The sequence below is a fragment of the Prinia subflava genome, chromosome 4 (assembly GCF_021018805.1).
Source record: "Prinia subflava isolate CZ2003 ecotype Zambia chromosome 4, Cam_Psub_1.2, whole genome shotgun sequence".
NCBI classification, from domain to species: domain Eukaryota; kingdom Metazoa; phylum Chordata; class Aves; order Passeriformes; family Cisticolidae; genus Prinia; species Prinia subflava.
The window spans coordinates 1603817-1624590 of record NC_086250.1 but is presented as its reverse complement, the minus strand read 5'-3'; the positions used below and the strand labels follow the sequence as shown (position 1 = coordinate 1624590).

Sequence of the window (20774 nt, the reverse complement as noted above, 5' to 3'; positions counted from 1 at the left end):
ATGACACTGGTGCAGAGGACTTCTCTGTCACAGGGATAGGTACACACAGGCTGGGGTTTCAGAGGACTGGCAGGTGTATCTACACCTCCCACCAGTCCTGGGAGCCCAGGATGGGGTATGGATGCAAGAACCAGGTAGCTGCTGTCTGGTTTTCCCAGTGCAGTTGCAAAGGGACATTTAGATATGAGGGGGAATTTGAGAAGAGCACCAGAAACTATTAAGCACCTGGAGGAAGAAATGAAGAGAAATTTAATGAGCCAGTTATGTACTATTTAGATGATGGGTAATAAAAGGGAGTGACAGCATCTTTCTGTAAAGAAAGGAGGAAAATGCCAAAGGAGACGAAAAGTTACCAAAGAAGACAAATACAAGAAACAGGAATGAAAAAAGAAAGAAAAGATTTAGCTTAGTTCCTTAGAAAATTTTCTCCTCCCATAGGAGCTCTGTTGGGTCCTTGTGTGCTTTTTGGAAGGATGCTACCAGTGCCACTGAAAGGAGTGAACAAAAGCCTCAAGTGTGCCTGGCTGCTGCTCTGCAGATTGCAAGATGGCTGCACTGATCTGTTCTTTAATTCAGGTTTCATGAGGGAATCTTCCATTGAGAAGTTTCCCTTGAGAGAAAGAGAGACGGAATTGGGATGAAAAGACCAATTAGGACCTTCCACATAGGACGTAGGTCCACCACTGTTTTCTAGTAAGATCTACAAAACAAGGAGGGCCCAGCTGAAATGCAGAATGAACACAAGAGAATGCAGCATTCTGAGCTCAGCCTCAGCCTCACAAACTTGTTCAGAACCTACCCGGAAGATGTCATCTTCAGAGGCTGCAGAAACTGCTTCTTTCATGGCCTTGTCCAGCTCCTCTTCAGCTGTCAGGTCTCCAGAAATTGCTCGTCGGATCTCGGGCCCGATGTCGTGGAGTGTGCGCAGACCAGCCTGCAAAACAGCAAACTATAGAGCTTCATATCTCCGAGTGGGCACGGGAGGGACCACAGCATTGCCCCTTCTGCCTAAACACTGCGGAACCCCTTTAGTTAGCACAGCACCCCCAGCTCCCAGAGAAACACCAAATTCTGTTCTTTCATCTCCATCTCAGAGAGAGGGAAACTCTTGGCAATACAGCCCATGGAATGTTTGTTGCTTGTCCTTGGCTTCATCACAGCAGGACAGACATAAATCCACAGGCTTGACTAAGCAGGTCTGTGGGCTTTCAGCTCTGGGTTCTCAGATCCACAACCAGCAGCTCTAGAGCAGCCACAGTTCCAGCTGAACCATGTACTCTGGTGCCTCAGAAAATCTCTTCTTTTTAATTGGCAGCTCAAATATGGATTTAATAACTAATCTCCTGGCATTTGGACCTGCAAAGTCCTCAAAGCCCTCACTGACTGGAGTCTGTTCCAAGGAGTCCATCCAGGGTGGTAAACTGTGGGTGTCCTGAGGCCTCATTCTGTGTTTGTGCCCACATCACAGCATTTTTCAGCTTGCTGAAACTCCAGAGTCACCCTTTTTTCTCAAGGTATCCTCGAGGGACATAAATAGTACTGCTTGTACAGTCAACAGGGTTTTGCGTCTCTGTCACACAGCCTGGAAATCTACTGAGTGGACATGTGAGGAACAGATCCCAGTCCTTACAGTGCTGTCCATTGGATGGCCTTGGCAGCCAGGTCTGCTTTTTAAGTGATTTTGCCTCCTGGTAACATGCACTCAGAATGGGCCAAATGTGTGTGGGAGTAAGCAAATGTCTGTAGGACACTTCATACCAGTTCTCTGAAATGATCCCAAATTTCAAACATTACTGGCAGATTGCTAAATTGTGATTATGCCTCACCTGTGCCTTCCCTTTCCAGAGCTAAGGGGCTGTGAGCCCACGGTACACAGGTATTTACCCAGAAGGACTGGTGTGACAATCCAGGGGGTCACCAACTCCTTTGGGGTGGGGACAGCCCATTGGGACCCCTGGGGTGGCTGAAGAGGGCAGTGGGGCCACCTGTCTCTCCTGTGCCCGCCCTGGCGCTCGGGGCCCGCTTGTCACCTGTAAGGAGAGCGCGTTGCGCTGCGAGGGCTTCCCCACCAGCCCCTGCTCCTTGCGCTTCTTGAACTTCCGGAAATACTCCTGGATCAGGAACGTGGCGTAGAACTTCCCGACGGTCACCTCGTCATCTGCAGAGGGGGTGACAAAGGGGATTCGACAGGCAGCGGATTTGGGAGCCTGTTTGCTCACACAAACCCTTACAGAAACGCTGGGTGCTGTGGTGCCTCTGCTTTTTTATGGTGTCAGGGTGCAGGGCTGAAGGAAGGGGTTGCTGCTCAGCCAGGGCTCGCTGTGCCTGCTCTGCAGGAGAGCTGCAGGTGGCACAGAACCCCCGCAGCAGGAGCACGCCTCACCTCTGCAGTCCCTGGCATTGGTTAACCACCAAGGATCTCGTTATAGCAGCAGCCTCACAGTCTGGGTCAACACATGCTGCTGTCTTGTGACAGCCTGGGGGAAGGCTTATTCACAGGCTGGCTTGCCAACAGCATCTGACTGATCATCCATCCCGGGCCTGCTCTGACCCTTCTCTGCCCTGGAATTCTGTCCCTCTGTGCCTAACATAGGTGTGAGTGAACAGAGCCAATCACCTCTCCCCTGAAATGCAGTCACAGCTGTGTTCCCACACAATAAAACCTGTCAGTCAGCCAAAACGAGCACTACGTTTTTCTCCAGGTAGCTCTCCTCCTTCCTGCAGAGCCACTGGAAATTTTAGAAGACATGGTCCACTGACTTGGGAGCAGGCTGAACAAGGCTCAGGACCTGGCTGCTTCTGGTGGCTGACTGCCAAGTGCTGTTCTGTGCCCATGGGGCCACCTGGGAGGTCACTGAATGCCACACTGGATGCCTATGCACCAGCTCCTCTTTATGCACATATTCTTCTGTCCCTGATTTCTCAGCAGTAAGAACAGCATATTCATGTCAGTATGGACCAGACCTCAGCCTGATGAAATACAGGTAGCTTGGAGAAGAAAGCCTGTCCCCCCATTCCACTTGATGCTCACAAGGTGCAGTAGGACAGGACAGGTGAGGTGAAAACCCAGAGAGATTCAGAGACAGGGACAAGATCCTGCACTCACCACCTGCAGGAGGCACCACCTGGTCCAGCAGCTTCATACTGGTGCGCTTCCAGATTTTCTTAATTATTGCTCTCAGCTCTTCGTTGGCTTGCTCCAGGTTACCTGCAGGGTGAAAATCATCAGAGACAGGAATTGAGCAGACCCTGCAGAGGAGCAATTTAATGTCTGGCATGGAGATCTCAGGAGGCAAATATCAGAGTGTTTTCAGCAGTGGAAAGTTTTGGGCCCAGAGATGCTCAGACCATTCCTAAAGCTCCCTCACAGCAAAAGGTCTTCTTCCTAAATATGCATAGTCACCTCTGGGTAGGGAGGTGACTTTCCTTCTAGAGAATAATTTCCTCTCAAATGAGTCACCTTCAGTTTTATTTCTTGATTTATGTACATTCAAACCCCTCTCTCCTCTCTCTAGGTGTCTGAAACCAGTCCTCCTAAAGATGCTGTTCCTGCAGTTTTTGTCATTTCTCCCCAGCCCAAGGCTCCTGAGGGTGTTGCACAGGGCTCTTCATGGCAGTAGTTCTTGTGATGGGCTGCAGTGAAGATAGGGACACTAAATAATGTGCTGAGGATGCAACACATGGACAGCATCAAAGGCAGAAATCTGACTCGGCAGGGCTAATTCCAAACTCCTGCCCTGACCACTTAAAAGATGCTGCTAAGGCAAGAAAGAAAGCAGTCTGAGGCTTTAGATGGCTTCCAGGAGCTCACTGGCAATGACTCTCAGACTTTGAGGCTCAGACAGACAAGAAATTGAGTCCTTTTTGGGTCTCTGTTTCATAAGACACAAGATGTCTTACAGGGTTTGTGGGTGGCTTTTTCCTCAGGACAGTCTCTTGTGCTACAGTCAAATTCTGTTTAGCACAACTTTCAAAGCCTTAATTTTTTTTTGTTTTGCCACTGTTTTTTGGCTCAGCTGTGTGCAGCTGGCAGTGTAAGGTAGAGCTCTGCTCCTCACTGCTTCCCCACTCCTGAAATGTAGTGCAGCCACTCCTGAGGCAGAGGTGTTTAGCTGTGAAATCACAGCCCTACACTCTCTTTTAATGCATCTCATTAATACATGAAGCCAGATTCTGACTCAGGACCAAAACCTTTCATTGCAGCAGGTGACAGAGTGCAACAAAGAGGACAAGCTGAGCCCCAAATCTTGTCTGCTTTCCTCAAATGTACCTGCTGATTATGCAAAGGTATTAACAGTCCCTTTGCTTCTCATCTGCCTTTACAGCACCACTGTTACTACAATGCAATGTTAACTCATGCTAATGGAAGCACAGGAGGAGCTTTTGTGAGATGAGACCCTCGAGTCCAAGCTCTTTTTTCTCCCTTGGACTGGAAGATCAGTGGCAACAGCAGTCAAGAAGTGGCTCTGCAGACTGGGTACAAAGAGGAGGCTTCCTTGCCCTTTGTCCTTCTCTTAATTGCTGTGTGAGCAGACATTGATCTAAAACTTTAAACTTTCAGACCACTGTGAAGAGTGTGATCAATAATTTGAAATTATACTAAAGGAAGCAGCAGCTTCCTATGTAGTGGGAAACACTGTTCTTTCCCTAGATGATGTTATTCCTCCAAACCTCTTTATACAGCCTTTTGTCCCATGTGCTGCATATGAGCAATTTGGATCATTTCAAATAAGATGCCCCTGTTGGTTTATTCCAGGACACCTTGGCACGAACACCTTTGTGTCCTTGCAGTCAGCAAGCTCCTCACCTTCTGTCTTGATCCTCAGTGCAGTTCTGACCAAGGCAAAGAGGGTGGCGTTGAACATGACGGTCCCATCGCTGTTCAGGGGCATGTTCATGGAGACAAGGCGCTGTGGGGCGAAGAGAGAAGAGACAACAATCACACTGCCACACAGGCACTGAGGCAGGCTCTTCCTCATGTGCTGCCCTGCAGACCTGCCATCCCTCCTGTGTGAATACCCATGGCCTCCTTACACAAGGAGAATGTCCTGGTATTTCCATCTCTCCTAATCTGTCTCGAGGTGGGTGTTTGGCAGCACAAGCAATGTTTGTTCCTGGTGTATTTAGCCCAGATGTGCTCTCCCCACCAGACAAAAGGCTGCTGGCCCTGAGTAGTGCACAGCCCAGCTGCCGGTGGCCCTCCAGCCCTCCAGTGGGTGGTTTCAGCCCAGAGGGGCTGGTGAGAGGCACAGGGCAGCCCAGGGGCTGTTCAGACACGCTGCTGCTGGCTCTGCCAGCTGGATGTGCCCCGGGAGAGAGGCAGGGTCGGCTGGCAAACACCACGGCAGGCTGGTCACTGTGTAAAACACCCGGGTGGTGGAAGGCAGCCCTGCCCAAGCACGGGGGGTGGAATTAGATGCTCTTTAAGGCGCCTTTCAGGCCAAACCACTCTGTTCTCTGTGAGTGACTCCCTGGCTGCGCTGCTGTGAGCCCAGCCTCCTGCATGCCTTACCTTGCAGGCCACCCGGTGCGGGCACAGCTTCCCGAAGCCCAGCGGGGGCTGGATCCTGCGCAGCAGCGTCACCACATCCAGGTGCTTGATCCGGCCCCTGCAGGAGAGAGCATGGTCAGGGCTGGGGCATCCTGAGCGGGGCTGGGGCATCCTGAGCGGGGCTGGGGCATCCTGAGCGGGGCTGGGGCATCCTGAGCGGGGCTGGGGCATCCTGAGCAGGGCTGGGGCATCCTGAGCAGGGCTGGGGCATCCTGAGCGGGGCTGAGGCATCCTGAGCAGGGCTGGGGCATCCTGAGCGGGGCTGGGGCATCCTGAGCGGGGCTGGGGCATCCTGAGTGGGGCTGGGGCATCCTGAGCGGGGCTGACCTGAGCGGGGCTGACCCGCTGGCCAGCCTGCAGGGCGCAGCTGAAAGTGTCACTAAGGTCCCTCCAGCCCTGCGCTGCTGCTCCCCGGAGCCCAGGCACAGCTCAAAGTATCATTATTTCAGGCCTCTAGCATCTGGCAGTTCTGCAGGATTTGCCCAGCACTTGTCTAACTTCGACCAGTGCAGAAATCCCAGCTGTCAGCCGTGCTTGAGTCAATACTTGCAAGCATTGACCTCAGCCTTTTCAATGTTGCAGTTTCTTAGTGCATGAAGAGATAATTTGAGGTTCTCTTCCCACCACTGACCTGCTCAGAATAAATGTCCACTTACATTCTTGCTGGGCTGAGGCCCGTAGCAGGCAGAGAGGTGTAAAGGGTCTATTTCCTTGTGGTTTACCTCCCACATAAATAGCCCCAAGCCACTGCCTTTTTATACCTGTTTATGCTTGGGGCTGTCACTAGAGTGAGCACAAAGCAAAGTACTGAAATTCCTCCACAGCAGCAGCTGGGTTTCTCTTAAGATTGGTAAATGGCTTCTCAGAAGAAGAATTCTCTCATGGAGGGAGGAAAGTCACCAGAGCCAGAGGAGGTGCATGGGAAATGGATGGGGAAGAGGAATAAAAGAGCTTCCCATTTATAAACAGGGAGGAACAGGATGCCATCTGAACTGAGTGGCTATCTATTATATGGCTTCAGCCACTGCAGTCTTGCCTTCAGGCAAGCACAAATAGTAGCATCTGTTTTGTTGACAAATGGTGTATTTATTAGAAGTCTGTGCTTATTCCCCATCCATATTAAAAGTCCCCAGCCTGGGAAGTCACCATGAACAGGAAGAAGTGTTTAAATTCATGTATCACTCTCATAATGTGACACACCCTCACACAGGGCAGAACCTGACCAGACTAACCTTGACACTATGTCTCCTAAAGAAATCTGCCTTTAGTTTACCCCCAAATCTCTTTCTACGGCTTTGCATTATGAAGGGGCTTTGCAATTACAATTGTCAGCTGTACAGTAATGCCACGGGGATCTAAATGCACTTTAAGCCCAAGCATGTGTCAAACAGAGCATATAATGCTGGATGTCAGTTAAGCCCTCCTGTGAGTTGTTGTAGTGTAACTTTAAATCCCTGCAAGTCTGCTGCTGTGAATAACCCTGCAGACAATGTAATGAGCCATGTGAATGTACAGCCCGTGATGGGCAGAGATGACACATGAAAAAACAGAGATTTGAGCACAGCAGATCTGCTGTGAGTGCAAAGTCAAGAAGAAGAGTCACAGCTCAATATCCTAAACAAGTACAACAATAAGCCAAGCCTCTAATCACCTTTCCTCAATCTCCTGCTGCCCCTCACTAAGTCTCTATCTCCCTGATAGAAAGTAAAGCAATGGCCTGACAGGTAACAGTGCAGCCTCAGTGCTGAGATTTCTGTGAGTATCTTGGCACTTTGGGCTTATAGATTCACCAGCAGTACCTTGTGGTGATATCTATTTTAGGGGGTTTGTACCAAAAAAAACCCCCACAACCCCAACAACAACAAAAAAACCCCAAAAAACCAACCAAACAAAAAAAACCCCACCACAACAAAAAAGAAAAGTTTTCTTGCAGGAGGAACATGGCACTTACTGCACTGAGGCTAGAGAACAGAAAAAAATGGCCCTGTTCTCCTGAGGAGCTCTGATGTCCAGGCTGGGTTACTTACTTAGCTTCAGGGTCATACTCTGCCCAGATCCTTTTAAACTCATCCAGGTGGTGTGGTCCTAAAATGGACCAGTCCCGTGTCAGGTAATCGAAGTTATCCATTATAACAGCTACAAAAAGATTGATGATCTGCAAACAAGGACAGAGATGATGTGATGGATGAGGCAAGGAACAGTAAATTTCACCAGGTTCTCCATTTAAGGTCTGGATTTGGACTCACAAAACTAGGAAGCCATTGGCATTAGCTTCTTTATTCCCCCATGCCATCCCCCCAGTTTAAATGGCAAGAGCCCAGAGGTGGAATACTCTCAGCTGGTTACATTTTTCACTACTAAATGGCTGAGGCACAAATTTTCTGAGTTCTTAGATGTGGTGGTGTGGCTATTTACCTGTGCCTTTGCCTGGCAGAATGGGGTGGGATTTACCTTTGACAGGCAGTGGGGCTGAGATAAAAGTCCTTTCTTCTGGCCTAAGACCAAAACTTTTAAAATGTTGCTGCTGCTCACTGGGAGCGTTTTGGGCTGTGCTGCCAGCTGCTGTCGCTCTGAGCAGTGCCACATTGCAAGCAGGGAGCAGATGCAAGTGGGATATGTGTATTCTCACAGTCATTGCTGCTGGCAGGGGAGGGAAAACCTGCTCAGCAGCCAGAAGGAAGGTGGGAGGGAAGGTGGGAAGTGTGGCTGAGGCGTTGCTAGCCTCAGCACAGCCCACAACACACTAATTTGGTTTTCTCATTGAGGAGGAGGGGGGAAGTGTGTGCACAAAGGGTTGGGATTGGAAGCAGAGCATCCCCCAGAGCTGCAGGGAGGCAGGGAAGGCGTGTTGTCACCAAAAGGGTGCTGCTGGCAAAGACCCCTCAGGGAGATTTCCCCTCTTTGAGATCACCCCTGTCGTGTGCATTGCTGACATCTGGGGAAGCAGAGGCTCCCCAGACAGAGGAGAGTGTGCAGAGGGAGGTTTGGCTGGGCACTCACCAGGAAGGCACAGAGCATGTAGAAGCTGATGAAGTAGAAGACGGCGAAGCTGCTGCCGCAGGAGTGGTCGGCTTCCGTGGAGTTGGCCGGCTCCGACTCGGGGTCACACTTCTTGTCAGGGAGACAGGCCAGCATGATCTCCTGCCAGGCCTCACCTGTGGCACACCTGGGCAAGGCAAAGGGCAGGGGGAGGCAGCAGTGACCGTGGATGTGACAGGGACTGCCACATTAGCAGCCTGTTCCTGATCCCATGAACATTAATGGGAATTTTGCCACTGAGGGCAGTTAAGAGCAAGTCAGGCCGATGGCTTTGACATCCCCTGGCATCTCCTGCTCTTCTGTTTGGTTCTGTTGCCATCATCAGTGCACCATTTCTGACTGGCTTTGGCTGCTGTGGGTACAGGGCTCTCACCTTCCAACCAGAATCATGGATGTGTGTGACATGGCTGTGGACTGCACCCCAAAAAGTCCTCCAAAATTATGACAGTGCTGAATCTGTGCCAACTCCCCACCCCTTCAGCCTCCCTCCCTGGCCCCAGCTGGAGTAGGATGATGTGCTGAGCTGAGCTGAGTTGGGCATGGCTGTGCCTGAGCACGAGTTCATCCCATCCCTCTCCCTGCTGGAAGTCACCCTGGGCAGATTTGAATCAAAGAAGTTTTTGATGTGTATCAGCACTGGGAGCACTGGGAACTGGCCACCTTCCTTCTGTGTAGGAGAAGGAAGGTGGCCAGTTGTGCTTGTGCTCCTCCCCAGCACTGAGCATTACCAGGGTGAGGAGATTACCAGATTCATGGACTGGTCACTCTCTCTGACACAGCCCCCAGGCTCCCCGCTGAAGCACAACCACTCACCTCAGAACATGACAGGGGACAGGGAGATAAGCTGTGCCCGAGAGCAGAGGATGGTGCTCCCAGGCTGACACAACCAGGGCTGTCACACACCCACCTGAAAAGCAGCAGCACTGCCTGGGGGAAGGTCTGGAAGTTGTTGTTGCGGTTGATTTCTGTGGTGTCGTTCAGCGCAATTTTACCAAACACCTGGCAGAAAGCAGAGGTCTTTTCAGATTAGCCATGCAAAACCTCCAAACTTCTTGTCACCCATAGCTCTTGGCCACACCCTGACTCTGATATTTAATGGGATCTGCTCTTCTATTAAAAGAAACTTTTCTGTGTGTCTTTCCTATGTGTCTTTCATATGTTGTTTCCCTGGCTTCTGCTTTATCGCCAGAAAAGCACTAATTTAGCAATAAGAAGCCTCTTGTGTCAAAACAAGGTGTCCTTTCTTACTCATACACAACACAACTTGTTTTAACAAGCACTCATATGGGAAGGGAGTCCAGCTGAAAGAAATCAGTAACAAAGAAGAAAAGGCTTCTTCCTTCATTATCTATGTCAGGAGGAAATGACAGTGAAAGAGCAGCAGCTGCAAAGCCTTGAGCCTCCATCTCTGTGGGGGGCCTTGGATCTCCACAAAAAATTGTAAAGTACATTTCCTTGGATCTGGAATTGTCTGAGAGCCTGCCCTTCTACAGTCATGCTTGTCACCAGCAGGTGTTTCGGGGTCCTCCCAGATGGCAGCAGCATGGAGATGATGACCAGATCTGCCCAGACAGGGATGCCCTGGAGCTTCTCCCCATGCCACACCCACCAGTTCATTCAGTTCATGTCCATCCAGCCATGGCATGAAGCCTGCAGCCATCAGCAAACTTCTTTAGGGGCTTGTCTTTGGCTGTGAAGTCCCCAGTGCAGCAGAGTTTCAGGCTCCTTTAAAATATCTTGGATAGCTGTGGCACTTCCAGGCAGAGGGACTGAGAACTTAACAAACCTTGTGTGGCAGAAAGGTCTCTGCACAGCAAAGTCAGGACTATCTATTCCCCACTGATAACAACGTGGCAGAGATCTCTGGGGCTGAGAGCTGTAACCTCTCTGCAGCCAAAACAAGCAGCAGGAACAGAGCAGCTCAGAGAGAACACCAAGCTGCTTTTCCAGGAAACGTCACTGATAATTAGCACCCCAAGAGAAGCAATGACACGAAGAGGAGCATGGGGACAATGGGGGGACAGCCTTGGCAGACAGGAGGGAGGGTCAGCACCTGGCAGTTCTCCTCAGGGGCTCCTCATGGTTGCATTGCTCTTCCCCACGCCACAGGCAGCACTGGCAGCTCCAGCTCACCCAGTTTGAGCCGTGGCAGCCTGTATCTTTCATTTCAGGCAAATGTAGGTGAGGGGCTTCCCTTGCACCCTGCAGCTTCCCTCGCACAGGATGCACTGGCAGCAGCAGCTGTGGGTGCTTTCATTAGGTACCAGGGAGGAGCTGAGTGGAGGTTCCTCCCTCATGGCCTCTCCCATCCCTGCCTCCTGGGCCATCCTAGGAGCAGCTTTATCCAACCTGGAGTTTTTCCACCTGAACATATCAGGTAGTGAGGTTTGAATGTTGTCATGCTCCAGGTCGTGGCAGTGGCTGACACAAAGTAGTGGGTCCCCTTTATGTGGGAAATTCTGATATTTGTATCAGTTCTGGTACATCCAGTCTTTCATGGTAGCTGTTTATGGAGTGAGGGATGATTTTCCTCCTATGTGTGAGGGACTCTGTGTGTCAGCACATTCAAGAGAGCTGCACACAAAATGTCTGAGATGCCATTTGGACAAAAAGTGAAAATCACAGCTCTGTGGGCTCTGGGCTAACAGAAAAAATGGAAAAGGTTGGTTTTCTTATTGGGAGACATGGGGGCATGAAGTGACCTAGTAATCTAGATCAATGTGAAAGACAGATGTATGATCTTCAGGCTGCTGAGATGATTTAAACAGAGGCTTGAACACAAGCCATGGGTTAAATAGGTAACTTAGAACTAGCTGACAGAAAATGGAGTAGAATTACAGAATAAAGCATCTGGCCCTGGTGGTGCCCTGATCACTGTGTGGGTGCTTGGAAGCCACTTATAATGCTTTGTACAGTGATGTAATACAAGCTTAATACTCCAAAGTGATTTTCTGTATGGCACAGATACTTCTGTAAGATCTTGGCCATCTTAAGTATTAAAGGCAAAACTGGCAAGTTTACAGTATGAGCTTAGTAGAGTAAATGACAGCTGTGATTACTGGGGCTATTGAGATAACCTGTGATAATTCCAGAAAACATTAATTTCATTTTTCATGGCGGGACAGGGTAGAGGGAGTCTGTGAAAATATGTGGTTGTAATGACAGGAAACAAATTAAAACAAGGTCAGAGAGGTCAGATGAATTTCATTACAAATTCTGCTGTCATTGTGAAAGCCTGTCGTGTTTGAAGGCCTCTGGAAGCAATTATGCCGTGCCTTTCTGTCCTGTGGCCTCTGGTCCCAGATGGCTGGCTGGTCTGAGAACTTTGATTAACACTGAGGTGGAAGGGGAAGCTTAGCACAGCAAATGAGGCTGGGACTCACAGACCATGCCTGTGTCATGTGCTGTCTTCAGTGCTCTCTGTTCAACATCAGCTCCTTGCACAGGTGAATGCTCAGGGTGATTCCAAGCACATTTTGCAAACTGAGTGAGCTGTTGTGTTCATGCAGCTTTCTGGAGAAGCTCTGAGTGTTGGTACATTGGGTCTGATCCCGTATTTACTTTCATGGGTGTAGATCAAAAGCTGCTCTTTACAACTCAGTGGAAGTTATGCCAGCGTGAAAGAGATGCAAGAGAACATTTTGATTTGTTCAGTGCAGCATGGCCATAAGCCCACTTAAAAAACCCCTGTTTCGAACCAGCAAGCAAGGCAGTAAATGTTCCTCGTGGATTTTCCTTCGAGAATATGGAGGGCAGTCATGGTTTTTTACTGTTTGCATATTGTGTTCTGCATTACATGGGTCAGTACTTTTTTGCTTTTTGTCTGGAGCGTGCTGTGCTGCTGTTGGAAGGACCCAGTCAGGCGATGTTCTCCAGCCCAGGTGAGCTGCCATCTCACCTTGCTGGCTGAAAACACTGCTGCAAGCCCCACAACCCCACCTGATCTAGCCACCCTGTGAGCCTGTTCCCTGCTCCAGCAGGAGGAGTCAGACACAGCCGAGCCCTTCGCGCATCACTCACCTGCATCCCAATCACGGCGTAGATGAAGAACAGCATCACGATTAAAAGAGCCACGTAGGGGAGAGCCTGGGAACGAAAGAAAGAGAGAACGGGAGCGCCGTGTCTGTGCCGGGTTCGTGCTGCTGGCTTTGGGAGCCGGGCTGGCCAGCGCGGCTCTGCAGTGCGGGCGGTGGCCACTAGATGGTTCTACAGCCCCGCGCTAGGCACGGCCGGCACGGGGAGCGAGCGGGGACCGGCCCGGGGAGCGGCCCGGGGAGGGGAGGGATGGATGGAGGGAGGGAGGGAGGGGTGGATGGATGGAGGAAGGGCTGGATGGATGGATGCATGGGTGGATGGCTGGCTGGCTGGCTGGCTGGATGGAGGGATGGATGGATGGAGGGATGGATGCATGGGTGGAGGGATGGATGGCTGGCTGGCTGGCTGGCTGGCTGGATGGATGGATGGATGGATGGAGGAATGGAGGGAGGGAGGGATGGATGGATGGATGGATGGATGGATGGATGGATGGAGGGATGGATGGATGGATGGAGGGAGGGAGGGAGGGAGGGATGGATGGATGGATGGGTGGATGGATGGATGGATGGATGGATGGATGGATGGATGGATGGATGGATGGAGGAATGGAGGGAGGGAGGGATGGATGCATGGGTGGATGGCTGGCTGGATGGATGGAGGGAGGGATGGATGGATGGATGGAGGGAGGGAGGGATGGATGGAGGGATGGATGGAGGGATGGATGGATGGATGGATGGATGGATGGATGGATGGATGGATGGATGGAGCTCCCCTGCCTTCCCGTCATTCCTGCCCTTGACCAAGGGAAACCCAGTGTCTACACCTGCCTGCCAGGAGGAGAAAGCTCTCACAGCCAGCATTACTCTGGCACTAATGGCAATGAGATGTTTCCCTGGATCCAGTAGGGTGAGATAAAAGCTGCAACAGCTGCTGGAATCTTAATTCAAAAAAATGGCATTATTTCTGCTACAATGGCTGGTACCACCCTAAGCCCTAAAGCAGCAGCAGCACCTTCCCTGTTCAGTGTTAGGGGTCCCTGATAGTGTCTGCCATGCACTGAGTGTCAGTGAGCAGCTGCTGAAGAGGAAATGCAGAGCCCTGATACGCAGAGCTGCCTCCCAAGGAAGAGGTCAGTGCAATCACCAGGTGCTGAGTGCTGTTTGTTTCCTCCACCATAACAGGGATCAAGGGTTCAGGAATTCATTGGCTCAGGCTTTTGAGCAGGAATATCTTGAAATATCTAGTGCTCAGATAGACCAGAGGCTTTCAGAGCTTGCTTCAGAGGAAATGGGTGGACTCATTCACTCAGAAAATGTGGGCACAGTCCCTGATCTAGATTTTGAACACCCAATTTCACAGAATACAATGAGCCTACAACATCATTAGAGGGCTGCAGCTCCTCTGCTATGGACACAGGCTGAGAGAGTTGGGGTTAAGCCTGGAGAAGAGAAGGCTCCAGAGAGACTCTGGAGTATCTTCCAATACCTAAAGGGAGCTACAATAAAGACATAGAGGGATTTTTGTCAAGGGCATGCAGTGGTAGGAGCAAAGGGTGATGGTTTTAAACTGAAAGAGGGCAGGTTTAGATTAAATATTAGGAGGAAATTCTTTACTATATGGATGGGTGAGACATGAACAGGTTGCCCAGAGAAGCTGTGGCTGCCTCATCCCCAGGAGTGTTCAAGGCTAGATTGGATGGAGCTCTGAACAACCTGGGCTAGTGGAAGGTGTCCCTGGCTATGGCAGAGTGGTTGGAACTAGGTGATGTTTAAGGTCCCTTCCAGCCCAAACCCTGCTGTAATCCTAAATTCAACACTACTAAATCCCAGAGGAAAATTGAGGGAAAATTTTCACTGGCCACCATGGAGGTTTGACTAAGATCTGCATAAATCATCTCAAAGAGATATGAATATTAAAATGGCAAAAATTAATCAAATTCTTTAGACAATGTCTGCAATCATCATCATGAGTCTCAGGACAGACTCCTTTGGCTTTTTAGGGGGCCAGAGAAATCGGTATGTTTGCCCCACAATGTCACTGAAGAGACCACCAGCTCAGAGCAGGGCTCCAAACATTTTGTGATGATTTAGTTGGGACGTGATGCACACAATTCCCAAGAGCTCCCGGGATAGTGTCCAGAGGTGAATAACCTTAACAGTGCTGCTGATTTCTGACAGTACTTCTGTTCCCATCCAAACGGGGATGGGGAAGTGCCTTCTCTCCTGTCTGTCTGCCCCCTCACTTCCTTTTGATATTCTTGTGCTCAGTCCATTCCTCTCCACTAACACACCTTCCTGCCCATCCCTGCCCCCTGCTCCCCGTGGCTCCTCCAGCTCCCCACCTCCCACATCCTATCCTTGTGTTTCTTGTGTCTCTGTCCTCCCCTGGCTCTGTCCTCCCCTGGCGTCACCACTGCGTCCTCATGATTCCCACGGCCCTGCCGTGCCCTCAGCACCCTCTCACTTCCCACTCCTCCCACCCAGTCTGACCCTGCTGCTCTCTGCAGACGGAAGCCCTGCCGAGCGTTTTCCCACCGCTCCGGCCATGCCCAGCCTGCACATCCACGTCCATGGCTGCAGCTCCATGGGCTCCTTGCTCCTGAGGCTGCCCTGTGGGAGCACAGACGCTTCCTGGCAGCGTGTGGGGACACTGAGGAGCCCGTGCCAAGGCCTGCTGGGATCCCACATCCCGACACTGGGGCTGGCTGGACCAAGAGCAGCACAGTGGATATTCTTAGCTGCCACAGGAGCCTCCCAGTAGTTGCAAGAGGAGGAGCTTGGAGCAGAGAATTCCATGTTATAAATGGCTAAAGGATTCCAAGGGAAAAGGCTCGCAATGCTGCCTTCTTTTTCCCTCCCCTGCTGTGGAAGATCCCTCCCCTCATGCCTTCTCCCACCACCCCACAGCCCTGTGAAGGGACTCTCCCATGAAGAGGTCTGAAGGTCACTGCAGGGAAGTTCCAGGTGCTCCCTTTCCCATCCACCTCCTCCCCTCCAGCCGTGAGCCGTGAGCAGTTCAGCCCAGGGCGATCTATTGCTAAAGAGGGGAAGGGGAGGAGGAGCAGGGGCTGGAAATTGTGACTCTGTCCCCTGCATCAGGGCTGGCCGAGCTGTGCCAAGGGAATCTCGTTGGAAATGGTTCCCAGTGACACTGCTCAAAGAACAACCTGGGAGCTGGCAACTCTGCCAGCAATGGAAAAAGTCACTGTGCTGTGGGTGTGCCAGAGACCTGCTGTGCAGGGTGAGGTGCTCTGGCAGGCGAGGAGGTGCAAGGGGAGTCCTTTGCATCAGCCTGGGGCTCTGAGAGCCCCGTGCTGGTCCCTGGTGTGCACATGTGCTTCTGAGAAGGGACACAAGGTGCACTGCAGGCTTTGGTCCCAGCTTGTGTTGACACTGGTGAGCTTTGAGTTTTAAAGTGTGGGTCAGTTCCTTTTCCATTGGAATCAATACAAAAGCCACTGACCATTTACAGCCTCAGTCTGATGGGTATGTAGTTGCTTGTGTGTTGCACAAGTTACTCTTTCGTGTTTTTTGTCCCCTGGTGTGTTCTGCGTATTTTCTCATGTTTAGGCCACCATGTCTATTCCTGTGCTGTGTTTCCCTGCCACTTCCTTTGGACATGCCCCAGCTAACATCCAGGTTGTGCTGGTCCAGCAAATCCAGGTCACATATTTTAAAATGCAGGAATATGCTATGCTTCATCTCTAATTATCATTTCACTGTATGTGGCTAGGTTTTTTCTAGCAAATAACGTGGTGGTTTTTTTCCTCCAAAGGTAATGATTCTTATCCAGTCTGGTCTCCTTCACTTCCTCCTATCTACTCTGGAACTTTACCTACCACTGAAATGCAATCTGTCTCCAGGGAAAAAAAAAAGCAGCAGCAATTTAATAACTTGGTATTGTTACCAGCTCAAAAGAGTAGGGCTAAAAAGGTGAATTCTTCCTGGATGAAAGTATGGAGGCCACACACCTCTAATACTCACTGGAAATCCTCAAAACAAGGCTTAGAGAAAACTTAATTGAGACCCAGGCCTTCCCCCCACAGCTGTGTACTTCACTTAAAGTTACACCTATGAAATACAGCTCAAATAAGGGAAAAAATAAAATAGATGGGATCAAAGGGTTATGGACGGGCAGTAATGGAGTTGAACTGAACTATTCAGGCTGTTCAGGAGGTCTCAAGCAATTACTCATGCTGTAAGGACGAAACTCACAGCCAGGCATTGGTGTGACATTCCCTCCCCTCTTGGTGCCACTTGTCCCTGGCGCCCTGGAGCTCAGCCCTGGGGTGACACCTCCCCTGAGAGGCCCGGGGGCAGCCAGAGGAGCCAGGTGTTTCCCAGGGGCGGGTGGGGGCGTACCTGGAAGGACTTGATGAAGGTCCAGAGCAGGGTGCGGATGCCCTCCCCGCGGCTCAGCAGCTTCACCAGGCGCATCACGCGGAAGAGCCGGAAGAAGGTGATGGAGATGCGCGAGTTCTCCTCTGCGTTCTGGAAGCCATCGGCACAGAGCAGGGTTACAACAGCACCACAGCCACCAGCGCCGCAGGGGACGCCCGCAGAGGGCTCACTGCACTGTTCCTTGTCCTGTGCTGCTCCCTGGGGACACGGGGGGCTGCTCCAGCCTGCCCTGTCTCCCGTGGTGCTGGGGCTGCTCTACAGGGGCTCTCAAGGCCAGCAGCCTCTCCCTTCAGCTGCTCTGGGCTTTCAGGGATTAGGGACAGGTTATGTTATACCCCTCCAATACATCTCACATCGAGAAGAGGCAATTCCCCTTTGACCTTGCACTGCAGGAGAAATACTCTTTCCCTTTTGGTCTGTCCTGAGTGTTGCACCCCAGTGAGAGCCTCAGCAGTTCTGGTGAATCCTTTCCCTTTTGGCCTGTCCTGAGCGTTTCACCCCAGTGAGAGCCTCAGCAGTTCTGGTGAATCTGGAGTGGGGCACCTGCCCCGTGCTGCCTGCTCTGCTGGGGAGCAGGAGCAGGTCCCAGATTTGCCCCTGGGTACAAAGCCCCACTGGGCACCCAGGGTGTGTGCTGGTGTCCCTGGCACTGCTGCCAGCCTGGCACTGCTGCCAGCCTGAATCCCCTGTGCTGCTGTGGCCGTGCTCCTGCAGGCTGGGCCCTGGTCCCTCGCTCCCACTGCTGGGCCTTTCTCATTTCTCATGACCCCTTTGTATTTCCCACAGTCTGCGCCCTGACTTTCGTTTTTTGGTTTTTTTTTAACGTTTTATTTTGGCCTCTCTGCTACTGTTCAAGCGTGGAGTATTTTAAAATAGTCTTTCTTCTGGCCTGTTTTTTCTCACAGCATCTGCTTTGTCCCTAAGCATTTTCCCCTGGGGTTGTAACCAGCTCTGACGTTCCTCAGCCTTCACATGTGTGAAGGCAACATCCATCTGAAGGCTGCTGCAGCAGCAGGCTCACCTGGCCTTGGCAGAGGGCTGGCTGCCTAGCTCAAGGGCACAGCAAATGCCATGTTTTCCAGTTTATTAACCCCCTAAAACACCCTGCCAAGCCTGTGCAGCTGGTGCCTTCCGGCAGCAGCACTGTGGGAATGTGACCTCCTGTCACAGGGGGAGATAACTCTGTCACCCTGCCACTTGACCTGCTGTGGAGCAAAGTGCATGGAAACCCCCTCTGTGTCCCCACCCAGGCTGCCAAGGCTGCAGTTGGAGTCTAAACACCACCGAAAGAGCAACGTTTAGGAGGAAGAAACAGTGCAGATCACCCCTGCTGTTAACTACTCACCACTGTGTAAACCAAGAGAGAACAGACCCTTTGGATTTCCTGTCACTGGGCAGTGAAAACAGCACTGCTTGCCTGTCTGCTTCTGATAAAACCCAAGGCACAGGAGCAGCCCGGGTGGGTGTTTCTGGGATTAAATGCCCAGATGCAGATGTGTACCTGTGTGTGCTCCTGTTTCTGAGGCAGGGTGGGCACACTGGTGCTCAGCTCTGTCCCAGCTGTGTGCTGGGTGTGACCCCAGCTCAGCACCACGTGCAGCACGTCAGGACTGCACCCAGCTCCTGTCTGTCTGTCTGTCTGTCTGTGGTGTGTCTGTCACCAGGAGGTTCCTCCAGTCTGCACCAAAGGCTGACACCCTCTGCCTGTGGATAACAGGGTGAAAAAGGGTAGGGGAGCAGGCTGTGTCAAGGAAAAGCCTGAGTGCCCCCTACACCTCACACCATCCTTGTTTGATTACCTGGACATCAGACTTCAGCAGATTGGAGGGAGTTGCTCTGGGGTAAAGGAGGGAATGTGGCTCCCAAGGAATCAAAAATCACAGCACTGAATACTCTCAGTGCTGCAGTCCCAGAGGGATAACTGTAAGGTCAAACACCTCTTCCAGTCCTACAGAAGCCAAGCTCTAATACCATCTAAAACAGAGCTGAGCCCCAAATTTAGAGGTTGTGTGGACAGCAATCCTGCTGTGGTTGTGACTGAAAACCCAGTGTTTTCTTATTCTACCTTCTTGTTGGCTTGGCTCTTTAGGTGGCAGCAAGTTGGGACATGGGTCTAGACAGAGGTTTTAGTGTTCCTTTGTCCTTCCTTGCTGAGAGGAGGCAGCTGCTGGAGGCAGAAATTCTTCTCTGCCCTCCCAGCATCCTGGAGCAGGCAAAGTCCAAGCAGCAGATAGAACAAATCCCTCCCTGACGCAAATCTGGCATCAAACCACCTGGCCAGAAACTCAGCGATGCCTCAGAAGATTACAGTCACTTTAAAACGAGGTGGCTATGGATTAGCTGGTGCTTGAGTAGCCCTGCTTACTTCCTGCTGGCTCTCATCCAGCCTTTTGAAGGCGTATCCTTGCCAGAGGAGGGAGGTTCTGCAGAGTGGCAATCCAGAAACCGGAGCCACTGCAGCTCTGTGAGGGCGGTGTGGGAGCTGCCTCGCACACCAAGGTTTGTGCACCACTGCACCACTCACTCTTTTCTGTGCAAAATACAAACTCAAATGTTATAATGAATCACCCCATTGAAGAGGAGTCTCAGAGCCCCAACCCTTTCTTTTCTGGAGGCTTGGACACAAAGTCACACTGAGAACTCACTCAGTGTCACGCTGACAGTGACACAGGGACACGGTTTGTGGCTAACAAGAAATCCTGCCGGGTCCAGTTCTCTCTTGGTGGTTCATTAGAAGGCAGAACAACAGTTAACTCGACCAAAGGAAAGCTCAGGATGCACAAGAGATACACATGTGCAGCATATTCACAGCTCATGTGAACACCAGACTCACACCAATACACGACATGGCAGCTTCATGCACAAATAACTAGGCTGGGCTTGGAGAGAGAACTTGTGACCACGGAGAAGAGGAAAAAGGAGTGTGTTAGAAAGAGTGTCACAGAAGCTGGGAGGGTGGGCTGTATTTTCGGTCTTACCATAGAGGAAGAGCATTGGGTATGTTCAGCTGGCTTTAAAGAAAGGCAGACAGAAATAAGCTGTAATAAGTCTCCAATCAAGAGCCCTAGTAAACTAGGTCTTGGCTAACACAGGAGCAACAAAATGGCAGAAGAGGGCAAAAGGGAATTTGAAAGAAATGCACAAGAGGCTGGGCTTATTCCCTAGGATGCCCAGGATCAAGGCTGGCTGTGGCAGAAGTAAATACAACTGCCACTGAATTTGATGTAAGCTCTCTGCACTCCCTCCACAAGTGAGTCACACCAGGGTCCCCTGAGTGCTGGACACCCTGGCAGTGGAGGTACTGTGCTGGTAAAAGGTTGTGTCACCACCACGAGCCCAATCCAGGGGCTGATTCAGCTCTCCAGCTGAATCCAGGCCATGTCTGCACAGGGACCAGCCAGCTTCTAGTGCATCCATCTGATAGGCAAACCCAGAATATCCCAGTGCTAAAGCAACACTTTCTGTTACACACAGGAATGGGTGAGGCAATCTCCCTGGGCTGGGAGAGCCTCACTGGCTCTTGGCACCCCTGCAGCACCCAGCACCAGCTGTGGGAAGTGGGCTGGTGCAGCTCATCAGCTCACCCTGCCCTCACCCACCTCCCAGCAAAGCCCCAGGGACCCAGTGGATCTGTTCTTGGAGGCCAGGCTGAGCTGAGCCCAGCCCTGGTCACGCCTGGAAGAGTCAAATTGCTGCAGACACTCTGCCTGATATTCCTTGATTAACCTCTGGGGCCGTTTCCAATACTG

General features: G+C 51.3%; 1 protein-coding gene across 14 annotated transcripts in view; it reads right to left on the bottom strand.

Annotated features, from left to right (window-relative positions):
• The window catches only part of CACNA1C (calcium voltage-gated channel subunit alpha1 C), a 429198-nt gene that overhangs the window by 16492 nt on the left and 391932 nt on the right, over positions 1–20774 (bottom strand). For 6 of the 14 annotated variants that reach the window (XM_063395100.1, XM_063395090.1, XM_063395093.1 and 3 more), the window contains 11 exons: positions 20004–20036; positions 16987–17115; positions 12611–12676; positions 9498–9589; positions 8552–8717; positions 7579–7706; positions 5513–5609; positions 4808–4910; positions 3107–3208; positions 2031–2158; positions 800–934 (listed from right to left, as the gene is read on the bottom strand). In XM_063395100.1, coding sequence (XP_063251170.1) covers positions 800–934; positions 2031–2158; positions 3107–3208; positions 4808–4910; positions 5513–5609; positions 7579–7706; positions 8552–8717; positions 9498–9589; positions 12611–12676; positions 16987–17115; positions 20004–20036 — 1179 coding nt within the window. Of the gene's footprint in view, positions 1–799; positions 950–2030; positions 2159–3106; positions 3209–4807; positions 4911–5512; positions 5610–7578; positions 7707–8551; positions 8718–9497; positions 9590–12610; positions 12677–16986; positions 17116–20003; positions 20037–20774 lie in introns of all 14 variants that reach the window. The other 8 variants (XM_063395089.1, XM_063395096.1, XM_063395091.1 and 5 more) reach the window with 3 other exon arrangements.